At 37.9% G+C, this 19210-nt stretch overlaps 3 protein-coding genes across 3 annotated transcripts in view; 2 read left to right on the top strand and 1 right to left on the bottom strand.

Annotated features, from left to right (window-relative positions):
* Positions 1 to 3714, top strand: part of LOC104809044 (protein root UVB sensitive 6-like) — a 4067-nt gene extending 353 nt beyond the window's left edge. The window contains exons 2-14 of the mRNA XM_010534931.2: positions 3 to 313; positions 626 to 724; positions 843 to 956; positions 1305 to 1376; positions 1451 to 1561; positions 1694 to 1813; positions 2091 to 2192; positions 2283 to 2355; positions 2492 to 2575; positions 2665 to 2729; positions 2826 to 2927; positions 3018 to 3185; positions 3272 to 3714. Of these exons, the coding sequence (XP_010533233.1) occupies positions 3 to 313; positions 626 to 724; positions 843 to 956; positions 1305 to 1376; positions 1451 to 1561; positions 1694 to 1813; positions 2091 to 2192; positions 2283 to 2355; positions 2492 to 2575; positions 2665 to 2729; positions 2826 to 2927; positions 3018 to 3185; positions 3272 to 3346 (1496 nt within the window). The 3' untranslated portion in view covers positions 3347 to 3714. The remainder of the gene's footprint in view (positions 1 to 2; positions 314 to 625; positions 725 to 842; positions 957 to 1304; positions 1377 to 1450; positions 1562 to 1693; positions 1814 to 2090; positions 2193 to 2282; positions 2356 to 2491; positions 2576 to 2664; positions 2730 to 2825; positions 2928 to 3017; positions 3186 to 3271) is intronic.
* Positions 3715 to 5031: 1317 nt separating this feature from the next.
* On the bottom strand, positions 5032 to 7549 carry LOC104809043 (PCTP-like protein). The gene is made up of 5 exons (XM_010534930.1): positions 7468 to 7549; positions 7115 to 7370; positions 6872 to 7030; positions 5860 to 6006; positions 5032 to 5411 (listed from the first exon to the last, which is right to left on the bottom strand). Exons 1-5 carry the CDS (start codon positions 7506 to 7508, stop codon positions 5289 to 5291), a joined length of 726 nt encoding a protein of 241 aa, XP_010533232.1. The 5' UTR covers positions 7509 to 7549; the 3' UTR covers positions 5032 to 5288.
* Positions 7550 to 11321: 3772 nt separating this feature from the next.
* Positions 11322 to 18863, top strand: LOC104809041 (methionine S-methyltransferase-like). Its single transcript, XM_010534928.2, is given in 13 exon segments — positions 11322 to 11522; positions 11524 to 11677; positions 12726 to 12919; positions 13070 to 13276; positions 13422 to 13517; positions 14015 to 14203; positions 14273 to 14461; positions 14546 to 14782; positions 15013 to 15147; positions 15671 to 15988; positions 16133 to 16312; positions 16871 to 17836; positions 18354 to 18863. Coding segments are annotated over 13 exon segments (3255 nt in total). The 5' UTR covers positions 11322 to 11453; the 3' UTR covers positions 18675 to 18863.
* The last annotated feature ends 347 nt before the right edge of the window (positions 18864 to 19210 follow it).

Genomic DNA, 19210 nt, shown 5'->3' with positions numbered 1-19210 from the left:
AGTCGCAAGCCACGAATCCGCTCGTCTTCTCGTCCGGGAGACGCTCCGCATAAGCGCCTCCTTGGCTTCTTCTCCTGCCTCGACCATCCTTGACCAGGTTGTTGATGATGGTTGTCGATCTCCGCAAGCCCAGGCGGATTCCCCTCTGCTCCCGCTCGAGAAGGAATTTGTTAATTCGAGTTTGAGGTTGGTCTGCTGTGAGGAAATAGACGGTCGGAGATGGAAGTACGTCGCCGAGAGAGATTGTTCTGGGAGATTCAAGAGGAATTCAGTTCGTGCTATATGCTTGGAGTCTCCCCAGACCCCTATTGATGTATGTCCAGTTCCTGATTATGGTTTCGTTTCGTTTCGTTTTTTATGATCCCTGGTGATGAATAATGCCATTAGATTAAGACTGTGTTACGACTTTGAATTTGCAATTCGTGATTAGTACTTGTTTCAATCTGGGTGCTTCGATATTTCGACAAAATTTGATGCCAAATTTCCCACATTTGGATTTGCATTTGATATTTCTGGATTTGGTGATTACATTTCTTTTTCTCAGGTGGACTTTTTCTTTGTATAGGCTTAATTTCGACCAAAAAGAAAATGAGGCTGGTCTAACCTACCCATGTTGCGTTTACAGGAAGTGATGTCGTTTGTGCGGTCTTATGTGGTGCCTGAAGGATTTCCTGATAGCGTTAGTTCGTCATATGTGCCATACATGACATGGAGAGCTTTGAAGGTATTCTCAGTTAATACTGAGTGTTAAAAAGGCTGAAGTGATGTAGCTTTGAGTCTTGCCGGCCGGTATTTGGCATTGAGTATGACTTTTATTCGTTTCTGAACTGCGATCTTTTTAGCACTTCTTTGGTGGAGCCATGGGTGTTTTTACTACTCAATCCCTTTTGGGTTCAGTTGGAGTCTCTAGAAACAAGTCTACCCCTGCTGCAGTCGCCATCAATTGGATTCTCAAGGTAAGACTGAGAGGCTGTTTAACTCTCTGAAATGGCAAGTTTATAATGAAAACAATGTTTGATTTGTATCTTGTTTTCTGGTGAAGTTGCATATGAAGCTGGTTCTGTAATTGTTGTCTTCTTTTGCTTTCTTGTTTCTTCTTGTCTGTTGCTTTCGGGTGTTATTGTCATGTCCAATTGAGAAGTATTCAAATGGCACATTCAAGTCCTCCTATGAGCTAAAACACTTTTATTAGTTCAGTGTGTTGCCTGATCCAATTACCGATGAAGTACTGCTAGTTTCCTTTTCTCATGAACAGCCGTGAATTTTTTTTTCCTTTTGATCTAGAAAGTTAATACTGCTTGCAGGATGGTGCTGGGCGTGTTGGGAAAATGTTGTTTGCCAGGCAAGGAAAGAAATTTGACTATGATTTGAAGCAGGTATAGATAAATCTATCCAAGAGAATTTCAATAGTCTGATTCGAATTCTTTTTCTAATTCTCTTTGTTTTGTAGTTACGGTTTGCGGGTGATCTACTAATGGAGTTGGGTGCTGGGGTTGAGTTGGCAACTGCTGCTGTGCCACACCTTTTTCTTCCTCTTGCTTGTGCTGCTAATGTTGCAAAGGTTTCATCATCTTCTTACGTCCATTTTGTTTTCTTAGTTGAACGGTTGTCCTCTGCCGCGAGCTCAGTGTTGTGATGGTTTTATGTTTTCACATAATTTATTACTTTATCGTCGATTTATTTTTTCGAACAGAATGTTGCTGCTGTAACTTCAACATCTACTCGGACGCCTATCTATAAAGCCTTTGCTAAAGGAGAAAATATAGGAGATGTCACTGCTAAGGGAGAGTGCGTTGGTAATATTGCCGATCTGGTATGTTCTTCTATATTTTTCCCAAATTTTTTTCCCGTTTTTAACTTTTTATCAGTGATCCATCAATCAACATGAACTTGACATTTTAGAATCAATATTCAAATCTTGATTGCCTGCATGTCTGGATGGTCTGGTTGAATTGCTTTCTATTATTCTATAACAGATGTGAGATGTTTTCAAGTAACTACAATAATGATTTGCTTTTAAGTGTCCTTTAAAATCTTGCCTCAGAACTTCTTATTCCTCTCTATTCATTATACCCGTTCGTTATGTGAAGTTGGGAACTGGGCTTAGCATCATGATGTCCAAAAGGAATCCTTCGTTGGTCACAACATTTGCTCTTCTTTCTTGTGGATATGTCTTCAGCTCATACCAAGAGGTTAGGATCCAGTTCTGTTGCAAGTAGCATTATTTTAAAACATTTCTCTTATCTGGGTTTTGCTAAGGCATTTGGTGCGCTTTCTTGCAGGTTAAATCTGTAGCGTTACACACACTAAACCGTGCCAGATTCACAGTGGCTGTTGAGTCATTCCTCAAGACAGGTTAGCAGATATGCTTGTTTAACCATGAAAAGGAGTGTAATCTTAATATCTTATCCGTCTTTCCCATCTTGTGCCAAAGTTGAACTGTTTTTGTGACATGAGAACTACACTTATTAAGCTTGATATCTACCTGCAGGGCAGGTTCCCTCACTTCAGGAAGGTAATAAGCAGGAGAAGATATTCACTTTCCCATGGGTGGAGGATCGGCCAGTGGTACTTGGTACATGTTAAAATGTAAAGCTGGTCAAGATAGAACAATATTGTTATTTTTAATCATTTATTATATGGAGTTTTGTACTGTTTCTACAGGATCCAGATTTAAGGACGCGTTCCAAGACCCAAGCATGTATCTTGCAGTCAAGCCTTTTTTCGACGTATGTCCTTTTCCATGTATCCAGCGTCAGGCTTGTATGTTTTTACCTCGTTGCCTCTATGCCCATGGTTTGAATGTTTCCTCTTTGATATTGCAGAAAGAGAGATACTTAGTGACCTACAGTCCTTCCAAGGGTAAAGTGTATGCACTGCTCAAGAATCAGGCAAAGTCAGATGATATTTTGAAAGCAGCATTTCATGTGAGATTCATTTCTTACTTGGTCTGTTGTCTGTGTTTTTAATATCGAAATGGATGTCCCTAAATTCCTTGTATTCCCGTTCTATCATAGGCACACGTGCTTCTTCATTCCATGAATCGATCAAGTGAAGGAACATCAAAATTCCGGGAGCAATCAGATCCCGCTCCCACGATAGCGGAGATTGAATCTCATATAGCAGAGTCATGTGAAATGGTTTCCACATCATATGACATTTTCAGGAGGAGGGCTGCAGAACAGGTAATGAATGGGTCATTATCGTCTGAGCACCTTGTATAGAAGTGTAATGGGTTATTCCCATCTGAATAAACATTTGCAATCTGTAGGGTTGGACGATGTCGGAATCTCTGCTTAACCCAGGTCGAGCTCGGATATGTCATATCCACCAGGGGAACGAATGAGCTACCACCCGAGTTAATGCATCAAGCAAAGTACAATCCTCACGGAACTGGTCAGTTTTCTAAGTCTCGATGCTTGACCCAAATCGGCTCTGGTGTTGTTAGTGTTAAACTACATTCTCCTCTTTTCTTCTCACTCTGTTATGTGCCTCACTCTCCAAGTTTTGTTTTCTTTGCCTGAAGAGGAAAAAAAACATATGTTTTTGGTTCTTACTCTCGTTGACTTGCTGTGTTATAGTCATAGGATCTTTTGGTACCTTACCAAACATAAGCTATATATGACTATCGCTGTTTACTCGTCTCTGTAAATTTTGATTTCCCCACTTTTTCCTGTGGGCTTTAGAGGGATAAAAATCCGAATCATTTGGTTATTGAGTATGCACTTATCCTCGGAATTGAGTTTTTGTTGTTGTATTGAGTGCGTGCTTGTCCTTTTAATACAGCAAGTTGTTAATAATAGATTACCGAGGGAAATAGGTAAATCTCGTGCTAAAGAGCGTGGAGGTTTGAGACTTTGGACTGTCCGGATACGTTCTTCGAGAAATGGTTCTACTACAAAACTAGACGTGAGAGTTAGATTAAAAAAAAAAAAGAGAGAGAGAAGTAACTTGGACAAACACTAAAAATTGGTTCCATTGAAACAAATCGATGGATTGTGTTGAGTGGTTAAAATGAGACGTAAAACGTAGAATCATAGTGAATCAGAGCGAGTTGTATAAACCATATGAGACGCATGAGTGAGTCGCGTGTGTCGAATTGACGTATCGTCGCAAAGGTGGGTAGAGCAGCAATAAGATCAACATATGACCACACTATATTTCGGATCAAATAGATCACATGATCACAATTGAAGAGAGGTTGTTGAAGTAAAAATAGCAAAATAAATGGTATTTTTGATAATGCTCCAATTAATTCGACTCATGCGAATAGAGCAACTCATATGACAAATGCGTCTCATATGCCGCATCCAGTTAAAGAACATCTTCCACAAAATGAAATGTATTAAATAAATCATATCCGTATATACATAACAAATTTAAAACATAATTCATAACGAGTCTAATTTAATTAAAAAAACGAAGGTTCGATAACACAACCAACAAAAAAAAACAAAATCTAATTTGAAGTTTACCAATATATTCTTTTTTCAAAAAAGAGATAATCCAACTCCGTTGTACCCTTCATAGTTTATTTCGATTCAGAAAAAGTTCTGCAAATATGAATGGAATTGTGTGTTATTACCCTAAAACGTTGGGATTTCTAGACAACTATCATACACAATTTCCATTGATAACTCATTCGAACAAACTTGCCCACAATTTTTTATATGAATTGAGTGTAGTATAAGTAAAATGAGCAAAAAATGCACCATTTTCATACATATTCATATGCTCTTTTTTTTTTCCACCGACAAATTCAGTTCTAGTTGTTATATTCAATACATCACTAAAATTGAATACATAGTTAGTAAACTTTGAGTCATATCACCAACTACTATGGTCAAGTTATTATCACCATCACCAACATTTGGCAATTGGTGCATCATCGGCTTTAATTGGCAATGTTGCCGCATGAGACTCGACTTCCTTGCTTCTAGATTGCTCGCCTTGATTTTCATCTTCTTCCGAATCATTTCTATGTTCATTATCCAAAATATCTACTGACGTTTGTCGTATTATTCGCATCTCTACTCTAGAAATTAGGGTTCAAACCCTATTACGTAACCAAACGTTGAGTTGGATCCTCCCAACTACTCCAATTTTTCCTCCATCACTAAACCTAATCATATCCTCCTCCACTCATAATGCAAGATGTCAAACTATATTTTTATTACATATGCAAGAGATAGAAATATTTAATTTCATTTTAGTTATAGCTTTGTCGCGAACTCCAAGACTTGTGAAGTTGCGATATGAAATAAAATCTTAATTAAAAGTTTTTTTTTTTATGTACGAGAAAGGGGCACCGGAGAAGCTTGAGCAAGCTTTCTTAGGTTGTCGATGATCATAACAAGCTTTGTGTTAAGTCTGTTCACGAAACACTTCGGCAACCATCCGGCAGGATCCATCTGGCAAAAAAAAAACCAACAGCAAAGAGGGTATAACCGTCAAATTCTAATGAATATACACAAACTATTGAGTAAATTTAATATCTTTTTGTTATAATATTTCATCAAATGGGTGCCAAAACGATAACATGGGGGATTTTCCATCCAAATTTAATGGGAATTATAGAAAATTATAAAGATTTTTTCATAAAAAAGATAGATTATACATTTTGATAATACAAGAGATATTAGTATCTATCTTTAATAGAATTCGATCCCATCTTGTGTTATCATTAATTTATCCAAAAAATAAAATACAAAAACCGAAACCTAACAGAGTTCTTATAAACGCATATTTGCCGGTTTTGTTCGGTATGGTATGCATTTTTTATTGGACCGGTTATGTTTAAGAAGGTCTGAATTAAAATTAGGGTTAATATACGAATTAAAAAAGAAAGAGAGATAATACCTGGACAACGTAAGTTACCATGCAAGAGTCATCGTCGAGCTTCTCCACGACCCAGCCTGACTGAAGCAACAGTCCTCTTATCGAATTGCTCTTCTTAGGCTGCAACCCTGCCGCTATCTCCTTCGGCAGCGACGCCACCGCCACCACCTGAGCTTGCGAGTTAAAGAAAGGGTAAGACATATAAAAATTCTTTAATCTGTAAAATGATAGAAAAATAAATTTGAAACCCAAACCTTACTTTAATATAAATAACTTCTAGATAAACCCAAACTTAGGTAGTTCAACCGATGAAACGGACGCACAAAACGTCTGTCCCACCACAAGTTCGAACCTTAAATTGAGAGGGAGCGTATAATTTAAATCACATGACCAGTTCCCGATCCGGAGATTAGTCTGAACTTCGGCTCAGATACTCTTTTATAAAAGAAAAACTTGTAGTAGATAAGTATTATTAAAAAAATGATTTTTTTTTCTAAATTAAAGATTATCCGACAAACCAAACACAAACCTTACTTTAATCTAAATAAAATTTCTTTTTGAATAAAAATGTCGGAATTTGAATTTATCATCCATCAAATACAAAAAAAAAAAAAACAACCTTAACTGCTTTTCTTATTTTCGTCGATTCGATCCAGAATTTTTTGGAGAATTTTTTTACCAAAAAAAAATTCGTTTTTTAGAACCAACTTAATCTGAACACTGAATAATCCGACCAAATAACTGAATAACAACTTTTAAGCGAAATTTCAATATGTTCAGGAAAAAAGGTGCAAAATATATCACATAAATTTTTTGAGAGAAAAACAAACAATCACCAAATTTAGCAAAATTTATCCCATTGATCAAAATAAATAACTAATTTTTGAATACCGGATGATAAATAGTAAAAGCAAAATCTTGGCAGAACGATAGATTTATTTTTGTAAGATTGAATAAAAGGTTTTATTTTTTTATTTAATAATAATTTGGAAAATAAGAAAATTCTAGAGAGAGAAACAAATAAAAAACCCACCAGTGTACCATCTTCCATGGTTTCGCGTCTCTCATAGACAGTGAACTCCCTGTTCCTAAACAGAGGCTTCGAATGTTCCCCGAACCTAAGCCTTACTATGCTAAGGTTTTCTTCGATGTCTTTTATGTATCTTGCTTCCACAAGATCACTGTCCCATTGCTGAACCCCAAAAAAAAAAAAAGTTTACACAAGGAAAAAGGACAAGAAACAGAGAATCTTCTTCATAATCGGTCGATAAATCACCTTGGCCGCGTCTATGGCGTTTGCGACGGCGACAAACTGCTGGGAAGGAACCGATCTGAGGATCCTGCGGCTGCGGAACGCGTTTAGCGATCCGGACCCGCGTTTGGAGATCTCGACGTCTTTCTCAAGGCTCAGAATCTTCCAACCGTTGCCCGCGTTCCCGAAGCGCCCCGCGTCCGAGGCCGACAGCAGCTCCTGTATGCAGCTCTCGCTCGCGAAACGCACGTACCTTTTCAACGACTCCTCGCTCACCGACCTTCGCAGTCAAGATTTTCACGAAAAATTTAGACCAAGTACAAGACTCAAGAAAGATCGTATAAAAAGTTGGGTTTTCAGTCTCGAGAAACAAGTACCAAGAACGGCCGCAGGGCTGCGGGGGAGCAGAACTGTTCATGATCTATATCGTATGTGTATGTGTATGTGTGTGTATATGTATATATGTATGTGGGACTGTGTGTGTGCATATATAGAGAGAGAGAGAGAGAGGGGAAGGGCGAGTGTAAAATAATGGGAAGTGGGGCAAGAAGGGTGAGAGCACATGGAATGCCAGAGAAAAATGAAATGATTAGAGATGATGATAATGATTATATATATACACATATATATGTATGGTGATTATAATTAGTATTACAACTTTGGCTTCTTCAAAAGCTGTGAAATGTGCATTTTTTATCTTTGGCCTTTTGGGGTCATATGATAATGGACGATGCACATGTACTGTTTTATTTTTTTTAAACGATGGGAACCGTCCTCGACCCTTTGGACCGGAATCCGCAAACGCCTTACAGTCCAAATGGCCGGACGAATGACACGGTATCGCTGATGGTTTGTTTGGCTTCTCAATTTTTCTTTTGTACATTCTCACCTGAAAGAGAGAGATAGGAAAACAAATATGAAAAAGGGAGGGAGAATTGTATATGGATATATGTAAGCATACATATACATAGGACTAGAAAATGATGACGAATGGAATAAGGTTGAGTGAGTAGCATTCTTTTTTTTTTTTTTGTGATAATCCGGAAGTTCACCGGGCATTTGACTCGACTACATCTTCCAGAGGACCGGGGAAGCCCATGTGAATGTCCCTCCCCACGTTTGGGTTTGAATCCAGGATGAGAACATGCTTTGCATGTTGTCTCATCACTAGACCACCCAAGCTTGGGTTGAGTAAGTAGCATTCGTATACGCTTTTGCAAAAAATGATATTAATGATTAAATTTTATTACGCACATTTGGTTGGCCCTTGGCCGGATATTCGCATCCTATTAACTATTATTACGAGTATGGTTAATTATATTAATAATAAGGGAACATTGTAAAAAAATACTTTAAACTTTTTAAATTTCATAAAAAAAAATATATGAATTTTTTTTATAGATCACGAGGTATATTGAATGATGTTCAACTATAAACCAGTATTTCTATAGCTTACATATTGTAACTAATCATCATTTGTCAACGTATTAAATAGTAAAGAGCTAATCTAAAATATTTGTTCCAGTCTAGGATAGAATTCGAACCTTTTGACTGTGTTGGTTAAAGATGATGAACCATCTATACTAACCTTTCAAGTTAATAAATATATGAATTTTAATCTTTATAAGAAAATACACAAATTTTATAAGTTTTATAAAAAAAAATCTATACGAACCCTAATAAAGTTAAAAATTTGACGGAAATATCGTCTCGTGACTCTCGTTATCACCATCATGATAAATAAGTGACTATCAAAAAATAAATTTACAAATTTAAAGTTTGAAATCAGGACATAACAAACGCTTCTCCGTCTCACCAACTGAACTATCCAAATTTAGAGTATTAAATTACATATTTCTCATATGTGGCGATGACACGAGGAAATTGTCATCAAATTTGTTAGGATTTGTATGTTTTTTTGACAAAAATTCGAAGATTTGTGTATTTTTTTATATAAAATTGAAATATATATATACAAAATTTTAAAAATTAATTTTTTTTTCCATATTCTCTAATTATAATCATCAATTCGACAGTTCTATTCCACGAGACTATGTTATGCAACTATTAAAACTCAGTAGAAAAAATACAATAATATAAAACTAACGTTTGAGTGAGTATGCATATATGAACCTTAATGATCCGTATAATAACGACAAGGCGTTTAGAAAAAAACACACATAATTGTATACTTGTAACTATATTATTTATTGGGAACCTCCAAACGCATTCATTATCCAAGGCATTGTCGGTTTATGAGTTGGAACTCGACCGGAGCCTATACTCAGACGAATCTCCTTGGGTCTCTCTCACGTGTCAATGCCCAGCTTCGAGTTACCATTTTTCAGACATGAAGAGGGTACATAAATCGTTTGTCCCTTCATTTTAAATTTTTTTTTTGGTTAAAGGTGGTGTTTGTATTGAAAAAAAAAACCCACCTGAATAACAAGAGAGTTAATTCACGTATGAATGCATGACTAGCGTTTACGTAAATCCTAAACTAAAACTAAAACATCATAGTCAAATATACATTAATTGTGACACCCGGTACTCGTATCGTGCTCACGAGTCGTGCCACGGTATGGTCTATACCAACTTTCAGATTTGATCAGAAGAAAAACGGACAGACTGAGGAGACGGGACATACCGTATGTGAAGGTCTGGTCTGGACTAACCACATGTTGGTCAGATGATCACAACTAGAGAATGATATGAATTGAAATCAAAATAATATATCGATGATATTTTTTATAATACCTCCAAAGATGAGTTAGTGAATGAATGATTTATGTTCAAATCAATTCATATATTTCGTCCACCCACTCCAACGCTATGACGTTATTCCACGTGTCTATTTCCTTTGAGCGAGATGTAAAGAGCCAATTCTTTATCTCCAAAAGTTTTTTCACAAGAAATTAAAACTCCCTCATCATTGTTTTTTTTTTGGTTTAAATGTGCTTGTATTACTTTCTAACCCAACAAAAGAGTTTTACAAAAATATCAATATACAAGAAAGGGATTCCCATACGCAGACACGCATAACGAAATTTCAAAAGCCTAGCTTAGTCGATACCAATGTTGGAGGAGTTCATTCGAACTTGTATTCTTTGGATCCTGCAAAGAGTAAAGGATGTTTCTCATCGACCTATCAATCTTATGTCAAAGGAGGGAGGTGGAGGTTCTCAATTCCCTGTGGATTCTGTTGTTACGCTCTTTCCAAATCTCGTACGCGACAAGCTGCATAATCCCTCATCATTGTTAATTAAAATTGGAAAACATTTCTTATCCGAGAAGTTACTCGACAAAACACTGAAGTCAAAATCTTGATTTGAAAATTGAAAACCAAAATCTTCACATACAAATTTATACAATTCAGAATAAGGAATATCAAAGTTTATCTTCACATTCTGACATCAATATCTTCTTCAACTTCAAATGTTCCGGATTTTCTATCGGTCGAAAACAGAATACAACAACATCTCTCTCTATATAACAGATTCGTTAAATTTTGTTTTGAATTTTTTTGTTTAAATCCACTATGTCGGACGAGTTGGTCACTTTCCGACAGGATATGACACACTCTTGGACGAGTCGTGCTCCCGGTCGAGTATAGCTCGGACGAGTCGTGCTCTCGGACAGCTTGCATGAAAATAGTTTGGGAATACGCATATTTCATCCACATGGACGAGGGGTTATCATCCGGAAAGACTATGGCCTTTCGTCCGGCTGTACGACGTGTTCGTCCGATAATTCTCGTCCAGGTTATCGCCTGAATGGACGACGAGTTCGTCTAATAAACAAAACCCTGAACTACTTTCTACCTTCCGGTCAGCCGGGTTCGGACTAGTCTACAATTCCCCGCGATTTACGGCGTCCGACCGAGAGCACCTTTGTCTGGAGCCTTTCTTCACCCAACCGCGGAAGCGGATTATCCATTTGCCGGTACGGGATTCCATTGCGGAAACGATTCAAATAAATAAGAGTAACACTCTAATAATAAAATTAACAAAAACACAATTTTGTTGAGGATAATTTGCTAACTGGATCTATCTATGTTTGCTGTTAATAGAGAGAGATATTTAATAATATAATAGATATTTCAAATTACAACCGATGATATTTTCATCTAAAATTTATTAAAAGGTATAATTTACAAAGTGAGAAAATAAAAAGTATAAAAATGTTCCTCGATATAAATTGGGGACAAACAAACCCTCCGCATCATCCCACGGCTTTGCTTTTCGTTTTAATATTCTTTTGCTTTACAAGATGGCTTGCTTCCTCAGATTCGCCTAAAGAGGACAAAAGATACTGTACGATTTTTCAAAAACGATACGTCTGCACGTCTGAGTCAACGACGAAAATGGCGGGCATCTCCGTCGACGAGTTCCTGAACCGATGCCAGCAGTCCGGCGACGGCGCGTACGGCGCCCATCCGATCGGTGTTGGAGCGGCTCGAGGATCCCAAAACACGAACCGAAGCTCGGATCTTCTTGTCGGACATCTACAAGCGTGTGGGATCCTCCGAGAAGTGCCTCGAAACCTACCATTTCCATATCCAGGACATCTTCCTGGATCAATACGAAGGTACATGATATCGTCTCGCTTGTTCTTCGTTCCTCTGATCTCATTTATTTTTTCACCGATCGTTTGAAATTCAGCTGTGGAATGATGATATCGATATGAACTGAAGAACCTGGTTCAATCGAGCTCCGTAGAGTGGTTTGATGCTGTTGTGAGCGTCACTGATTATGGCGTTGTAACTTGTTTTTGCTGGGTTTGATCTGTTTTGCGTGGCTGAAAAATGGGTTTCCTGGTTTGATGCCCCGAATTCCCGGGAACGTATTTGTGATGAGATGTGGTTTGACTGCAGTTCATGATTAGACAAGATGCGTCCTTGCTTATCCATTGACTAAGAAATACATCTTTAGCTTTTGGTGGTCGCTGTCGTTTTCTTGGGACTGCGGTGACACGCAACTGCTAGTCTGAGTAAATTTCACTGTGTTTTGCGCTTCTTTCTCTCTTTTTTTGTCCCCTGGTTGTAGATCGGTGAAGCTAAATTTCCTTTACTAATGGCTTTCTGTGAACCCCCGATTAATTACCTATATCACCACACATTTCTTGTTGTTGATTTTGTCATCAAAACCAGCTCATGGCAGAACAGGTCCAGAACAGTTCCAAATTTCAGACACTTTTAGAATCTATAACTTCAGCTGTTATTTTGTGCCTAGCACAAATAAATGCAATATTTTGGGATCTCATTGACAAACTGAAGGACAGATATTTCGGTCGTATTGTCATCAAGAGAACACTATGTAGCAAACAAGAAAGAATTCCGTTTCTCTTGCTACCTCACAAGTGATTTACCTCCTTGATACATCCTGATGTTTTAGTGATTTTCTTCAGTTTTGTGAATAACATGAGGCCATTTACTTCCCCAAGATTTCAGTTTCTGACCAGGTTTCTGTCTCCATGCAACCTATATCGGGTTGGAGTTTTTATTTAGAATACTTTGGGCTCATTTCTTGTTAATATTTCTTTTCCAATTTAGCATGGCATACCATCATATATTGGTTGTGCTAACTTGGTAACTATGTTTTTCTTTGCTTCCATTACATCAAACTCTCTTCTGCAGGCTATGATTGTAGGAAGAAGTTGACCATGATGGTCATTCCTAGTATTTTTATTCCGGAAGACTGGTCATTCACCTTTTATGAAGGACTTAATAGACATCCTAACACGATCTTCAAAGATAAGACGGTAGCTGAACTCGGCTGTGGAAATGGATGGATATCCATTGCACTAGCTGCTAAGTGGTTGCCTTCAAAGGTCACTATGTTACAAAAGTCATGTTTTTTCATTTAGATATTTCTTTAAATTTCATTAACTGAAAATGCTCAAGGATCGTTTTGGTCCTAATTTCAGTAAGCCAGATATTAAGGACATGATCATTTAAATTTATGGCTACCTTTTCTGCAGGTTTATGGGCTTGATATTAATCCTCGAGCAGTGAAAGTTTCTTGGATAAATTTGTACCTAAATGCTCTGGATGAAAATGGCCAACCTGTCTATGATTATGAGAAGAAAACTTTGCTGGACAGGGTGGAGTTCTATGAATCTGATTTGCTTGGTTATTGTAGAGATAACAAAATTCAGCTCGATAGAATTGTTGGATGCATTCCTCAGGTATTTTTATCCTTCAAACATTTTTCTGGACTTTGTATTTCATTCAATAGAGATAACAAAATTCAGCTTGATTTCCAAATCTTGACCATTTTTCTACTAAAATAATGTGTGGTTAAACTCAAAATCTTATTTGTTCTTCTGGCAGATTCTTAACCCAAACCCAGATGCAATGTCTAAGATGATAACAGAAAATGCCAGTGAGGACTTTCTACATTCACTGAGTAACTATTGTGCCCTTCAGGTAAGGAAAAAGATATCAGGAAAATAGCCTGAATATGTTTGTTAGACGCTAGCATCTAACATTCTCTAGTCTGATCTTATTTCATTATAGATCATTAGATGTTTTAGTCTGTGATGAGTAACGTTTTCTTCCCTTGTTTACCGCTCTCTATATGTAACACCACCCTTGTCCTGTAATAACCATTAGTGGTTATGATCAAGCGAACAATATTCATAGATCCAAAATATCACGTTTTCAAACGATATTTTGCTTCTCTAAAACTGGTCTCCTTTTTAAACCAAATGCACGCTCTTCATCTGTAAATTGCTAAAATCGTTAGTCACTCTCTCTTAGCCATATCTTTGGACATGAGCTAATATTGCTGCCTTCCGGTGTGTTGGTCACCTCGTTAAATCAATGGCATGTTCTCGCTTATATTCTATCCGTAGTTATTAATAACAGAGCATTTTCTGGAGCATATGAATCTTTCTAATTTGATAAGTTCTATCCTTTTTCAGGGTTTTGTTGAGGATCAGTTTGGCTTAGGTTTGATTGCCAGAGCCGTTGAAGAAGGAATAGCAGTCTCTAAGCCAACAGGGATTATGATATTCAACATGGGTGGCCGTCCAGGACAAGCTGTCTGTAGACACTTATTTGAGCGGCGTGGAATCCGTGTTACACAGCTCTGGCAGACTAAAATACTTCAGGTTAAACCTCAATTTGTGAAAGTTCATATTCCTAAATAATGGTCCTCCTCCTTTTATGTGTTTTCACAGGCTGCAGATACTGATATCTCAGCATTAGTTGAAATTGAGAGGAACAGCCCTCATCGTTTTGAGTTTTTTATGGGACTTTCTGGAGACCAACCCATTTGTGCCCGGACAGCATGGGCCTATGGGAATGCTGGTGGGCGTATCTCTCACGCTTTATCAGTCTTTAGTTGTCAGCTTCGCCAACCAAATCAGGTTTGTATATCCTGTTCCTTCTACATAGTACGATTGTATGTACATGAACAAGAATGAAATTAGTCAAGTGATCACAATTGGCAGGTTAAGATGATCTTTGACTTTCTGAAAAACGGATTTGAAGAAATCAGCAGTTCGCTGGATTTATCTTTTGAAGATGAAGCTGTTGCAGATGAGAAAATTCCGTTCCTGGCCTATCTTGCCAACGTTCTGAAAACTAGCTCATATTTCCCTTTTGAGCCTCCAGCTGGCAGCAAGAGATTTTGTAGTCTAATTTCAGGCTTTATGAGGACATACCACCGCATCCCGATTAATCAAGATGTAAGCCTATTCTCTGGCTGCTTATGATTTTGTTTCGTACGATGCCAGTTTATTTATTATGTTTTTAGGTACGATGTGAGGTCATTTGACATATTTCAAACAGTCTTGGTTTGAGGAATAAAAAAAAGAAAAATTTAAAACCTTTGAGCTCACCAACTGTTTAACATTGTAATAGTTGTTCTGTGCTGCAGTTTTAATTAATTATGATTTTGTTTCTTTCTTTTTGCAAGAATATTGTGGTGTTTCCCTCAAGGGCTGTGGCAATTGAGAGTGCACTGCGGTTGCTTTCCCCTCAGCTTGCAATTGTTGATGAGCACTTAACTCGTCAACTTCCAAGAAGCTGGCTAACCTCCCTAACCATTAAGGTAAAATTGTCTCCTTCGGCCGCTTATTGTCTGTTTATTCATCTTGAATTGCATAGCTCAGTCTGTGACCTTGTTTATGTGGTGTATAGTGATGGGGCAATTTATTAAAGTTTAGTCACATATGTCCAGTATGTGAAATCTGGCTTTTATTAAATTTTAGTCGAATACTATTCAAATAAATATTTATGATGTTTTACAAGTTCTCAGGAGTTTCATTTGCATAGAATGAGTCAGTTTGTAGCACCAAGGATGGAATAATGATTTTGCAACTGCTTCTTCCTTGATATGACCTTCCAAGATTACTATTTACTTAAAATTAATTATCTATACTGATCCTAGAATGTATTTTTTTTCTGTTCTGACTGAATTTGCTAATGCTATTTGAGTCTCTGAATGATACATTATTCCACCAGCATGTCACTTTGAATCTAAAAGTATGGTGTTTGAACATAGCTTTGTGAAGATTAATGAATGACTTTTGTATGCTATGCACGCAACGAAAACATACTTTTACTGCTTGTAGAACACAAGCCCAGAAGCATCAGAAGATCAGCTCACAGTCATTGAAGCGCCACACCAATCTGATTTAATGATAGAGCTTATAAAGAAGCTAAAGCCACAGGTAGTGGTTACTGGAATGGCCCAGTTCGAGGTCATTACCAGTTCATCTTTTGTGCACCTGTTGGATGTCACGAGAGAGATTGGATCTCGTCTTTTCTTGGATATATCAGATCATTTCGAGTTGTCTAGCCTCCCAGCATCCAATGGTGTACTAAAATATCTTGCAGAAAACCCTCTGCCCTCTCATGCAGCAATTGTTTGCGGTTTGGTTAAGAATAAGGTACAGTTTTTTGCAAGCAACTGCTTGAGTATGCTTTCTGTTTTACCTAATCAGATTCAGAATGAATTGACATAACTTTAATAACAACTTCACGTATCTTGTTATTCTGATATTTTTTTTTAATATCAAACTATCACTATACAGGTCTATTCAGATTTAGAAGTAGCCTTTATCATCTCAGAAGAGAATGGCATTTGTGAGGCCTTCTCCAAAACAGTGGAAGTCTTGGAAGGTCATACTGCTATTATCAGTCAGTCCTATTACGGTTGCCTTTTCCATGAGCTTCTAGCTTTCCAGCTCACTGATCGCCACCCACCGGCTGAGGTGTGTAGTTTTTTTTTTTTTTTCTGAGTGTATATCAGTTTTTGCATTTCCTATTGGATGCATAGTGCTCTAACCTTTGCCCAAGACTGAAACCCGGATTCAGACTTGTAGAATGGATTCATGGAAAGGTTGGTAAATCTTACCAAAACAGGTGAAAAGTATGTGTGAGATTCGAATTAAGTCTTGCAATTGTGATCTTGTCATACAATGATGCCTTAAATCTTAAAAGTCTGCACAATATGAGCAGAACAACAATTTTTGAATATTCTTGTTTATGTATAAAAAATTGTTTAATATTTGCATGGTAGAATGCTGCGCTTATTACATGTTGTTTGCCTCCATAGTGAAGCAGTCAACCCCTGCCTCATCCCTTCGTTTTCATGCTAATGTTTGTTTGTCTTTGGATTCGGTTATGTACACTGAAAAGGATAACATTTCTTGTAATTCATGAAAACCTTTGTTCTTACTTTTGTGATCCGTCTAATATTGATCTTCATTTGTATTGTTCTGACTACCCATAAATTTTTCTTCCTGATTTCTCTGTTATGTTGCGTGCAGAGGGGGAGTGAGAAGACAAACTCTGGTGAGATAGTTGGATTTTCTAGCTCAGTTGTCTCTGTTCTAAAAGATGCTGAGCTTTCGGTCACTGAAATGGAGAACGCTCCCCTTATCCACATGGATGTGGACCAAAGTTTCTTGCCTATACCAAGGTCTGTTAAGGCTGCAATCTTTGAAAGTTTCGTGAGGCAGAATATATCCGAAGCAGAGGTTGATGTGACCCCAAGTATTAAACAATTCGTTCACAGTAATTACGGCTTCCCAACTGGAAGCAGCACTGGGTTTATTTATGCTGATTGCTCACAAGCTCTATTCAATAAGCTGGTCCTTTGTTGTGCCCAAGAAGGAGGAACGTTTTGTTTACCTGCTGGCTCAAATGGGATACATGTGGCTTCTGCTAAATTTTTGAAAGCAAATGTTGTGAAAATCCCGACGGAATCAAACGATGGCTTTAAGGTGACAGAAACAACACTTACTAAAGTGCTTGAAACTGTTAAGAAGCCATGGGTTTGCATATCTGGACCAACAGTTAACCCAACAGGCATGATTTATAGCAATGAGGAGATGGAAGTATTGTTGTCTGCATGTGCCAAATTGGGAGCAAGGGTAATCATTGATACTTCATTTTCCGGATTAGAATACAAGTCCGCTAGCTGGGGCGGGTGGAACTTGGAGAAAATTTTATCAAAACTGCATTCAATTAGCCACCCATCGTTTTCTGTTTCCCTCCTTGGATGTCTTTCTCTGAATTTACTCAGTGGAGTGCTCAAACTTAGCTATGTGGTTTTGGATCACTCTCTTGTTGATGCCTTCTATACCCTTCCGGGTTTGAGCAAACCTCACAGCACTGTCAAGTACGCCATTAAGAAGCTCTTGGCTCTTGAAGAAGAGAAAGCTGGCGAACTTTTGAACGCCATTGAAGAAAATGTGAAAACATTGGAAATCAGATCTAAGCGCTTAAAGGAGGTAATGTATTCTGCCTCGATAAACTACCTTTTGCGTCTCCAAATTAGTACAAAACTTACAGACTGGTGTACTGTAGGATTCTAGTTGCGAACGTATAGGAAACGTCCAGGTTAGGCCCAAGGTTTCCACATTTCATTCTCTGGTGTATAACAATGCTTCACTCTCACAAAGTTCATGTTTTCTTGTGTTTGGTGTCTATAGGTCTTGTTCTGGAAAGAGATTGAAAATGGTTATCGATGAAAATCAGACATGGTTTGTAGTTGGGTTTCGTTTCATCCTCAAATCATTCACTACCTATGTTGGTCACACACCCTATCTGGAAAGTAGCACATCCTCGAGTCTCTCTCCATTTTCTATTGTGATCGTCTTCCTGCAAAGAGGAGGCTTATGATCGTTCTTTATTGTTGGGCAAATAGGTCACACACCCTATTTAGAACGTAGGACGCATTCTTCTTCCTTGCATTGGTCCTGATTGGGATTTTATTTGTCTACTACTCTTTTTCCAACTTCTGAGCAGGTACTTGAAAGCACCGGTTGGGAAGTTATAATGCCCTCAGCTGGCATTTCATTGATGGCAAAACCCACTGCTTATATTAACAAAACTGTGAAGGTGAAAAACCATTCCGATGACCAAGGAGAATTACCCGGTGAACAAGAAGTCAAGCTTATGGATTCCAATATCCGGGACACATTTCTCAGGCATACCGGCATTTGCATTAACAGCGGCGCTTGGACTGGAGTCCCAGACTACTGCCGCTTTTCTTTTGCATTGGAGGACAGTGAGTTTGAGAAGGCTATTGGATCGATATCTCAGTTCAAAAGCGTTCTCAGTGGTTGAAGTCCTGACGGCAAATGCCCGAGATGACATTTTCCCTTATGGTTTCGGTGATTGAAAGGCATCGTTGTGTTATTCCTGTTTGTGAATTCCCATATTGTTATCCGTATTCAATTGTTTCGAATAATGTGTCCCCGTTGTCGTGGATAAGTCTCTGCAAAATCCTTGACGGTAACACTTGCGTTTCTTTGATATGTGACAATTAACAAACTCAAAACTGTATTGTATCTTACATGGAAGGCTGGAAGGCTTGAACCTGTATATCTTCTTGGCAGGAAAAACCCTAACCTCTGATGAAGATATGCATTCATGGAAGGTGGGAAACCACTCCATGATGTATGTGGCGGTTTTTAAGATGAACATTTTTTGTTTGTGTTTGTGTTCTCTATAATCATATTTGGTGTTTTGTCTTCGTGTGTTAATGTATAAACATTAATGTTGTAATAGGTGTTGAATGTTGTTTTTGGTGTTTGTTTTTTTTTTTTACCTCGGATTCAAAACTAAGTGTGAAGAAGGACATTCATCTATATTTTTCCGAT

This window comes from Tarenaya hassleriana, unplaced genomic scaffold (genome assembly GCF_000463585.1).
Source record: "Tarenaya hassleriana unplaced genomic scaffold, ASM46358v1 Cleome15, whole genome shotgun sequence".
NCBI classification, from domain to species: Eukaryota; Viridiplantae; Streptophyta; class Magnoliopsida; order Brassicales; family Cleomaceae; genus Tarenaya; species Tarenaya hassleriana.
The sequence above is the reverse complement of the archived record's forward strand: the minus strand, read 5'-3'. Positions and strand labels throughout refer to the sequence as shown.

Coding starts and splice junctions, on each gene's coding strand:
- LOC104809043 (XM_010534930.1), bottom strand. CDS start 7,508: ATGAACAGTTCTGCTCCCCCGCAGCCCTGCGGCCGTTCTTG. Junction 7,031..7,114: donor ACGCCATAGACGCGGCCAAG/GTGATTTATCGA, acceptor TTTGGGGTTCAG/CAATGGGACAGTGATCTTGT. Junction 5,412..5,859: donor TGGTAACTTACGTTGTCCAG/GTATTATCTCTC, acceptor TTTTTTTGCCAG/ATGGATCCTGCCGGATGGTT.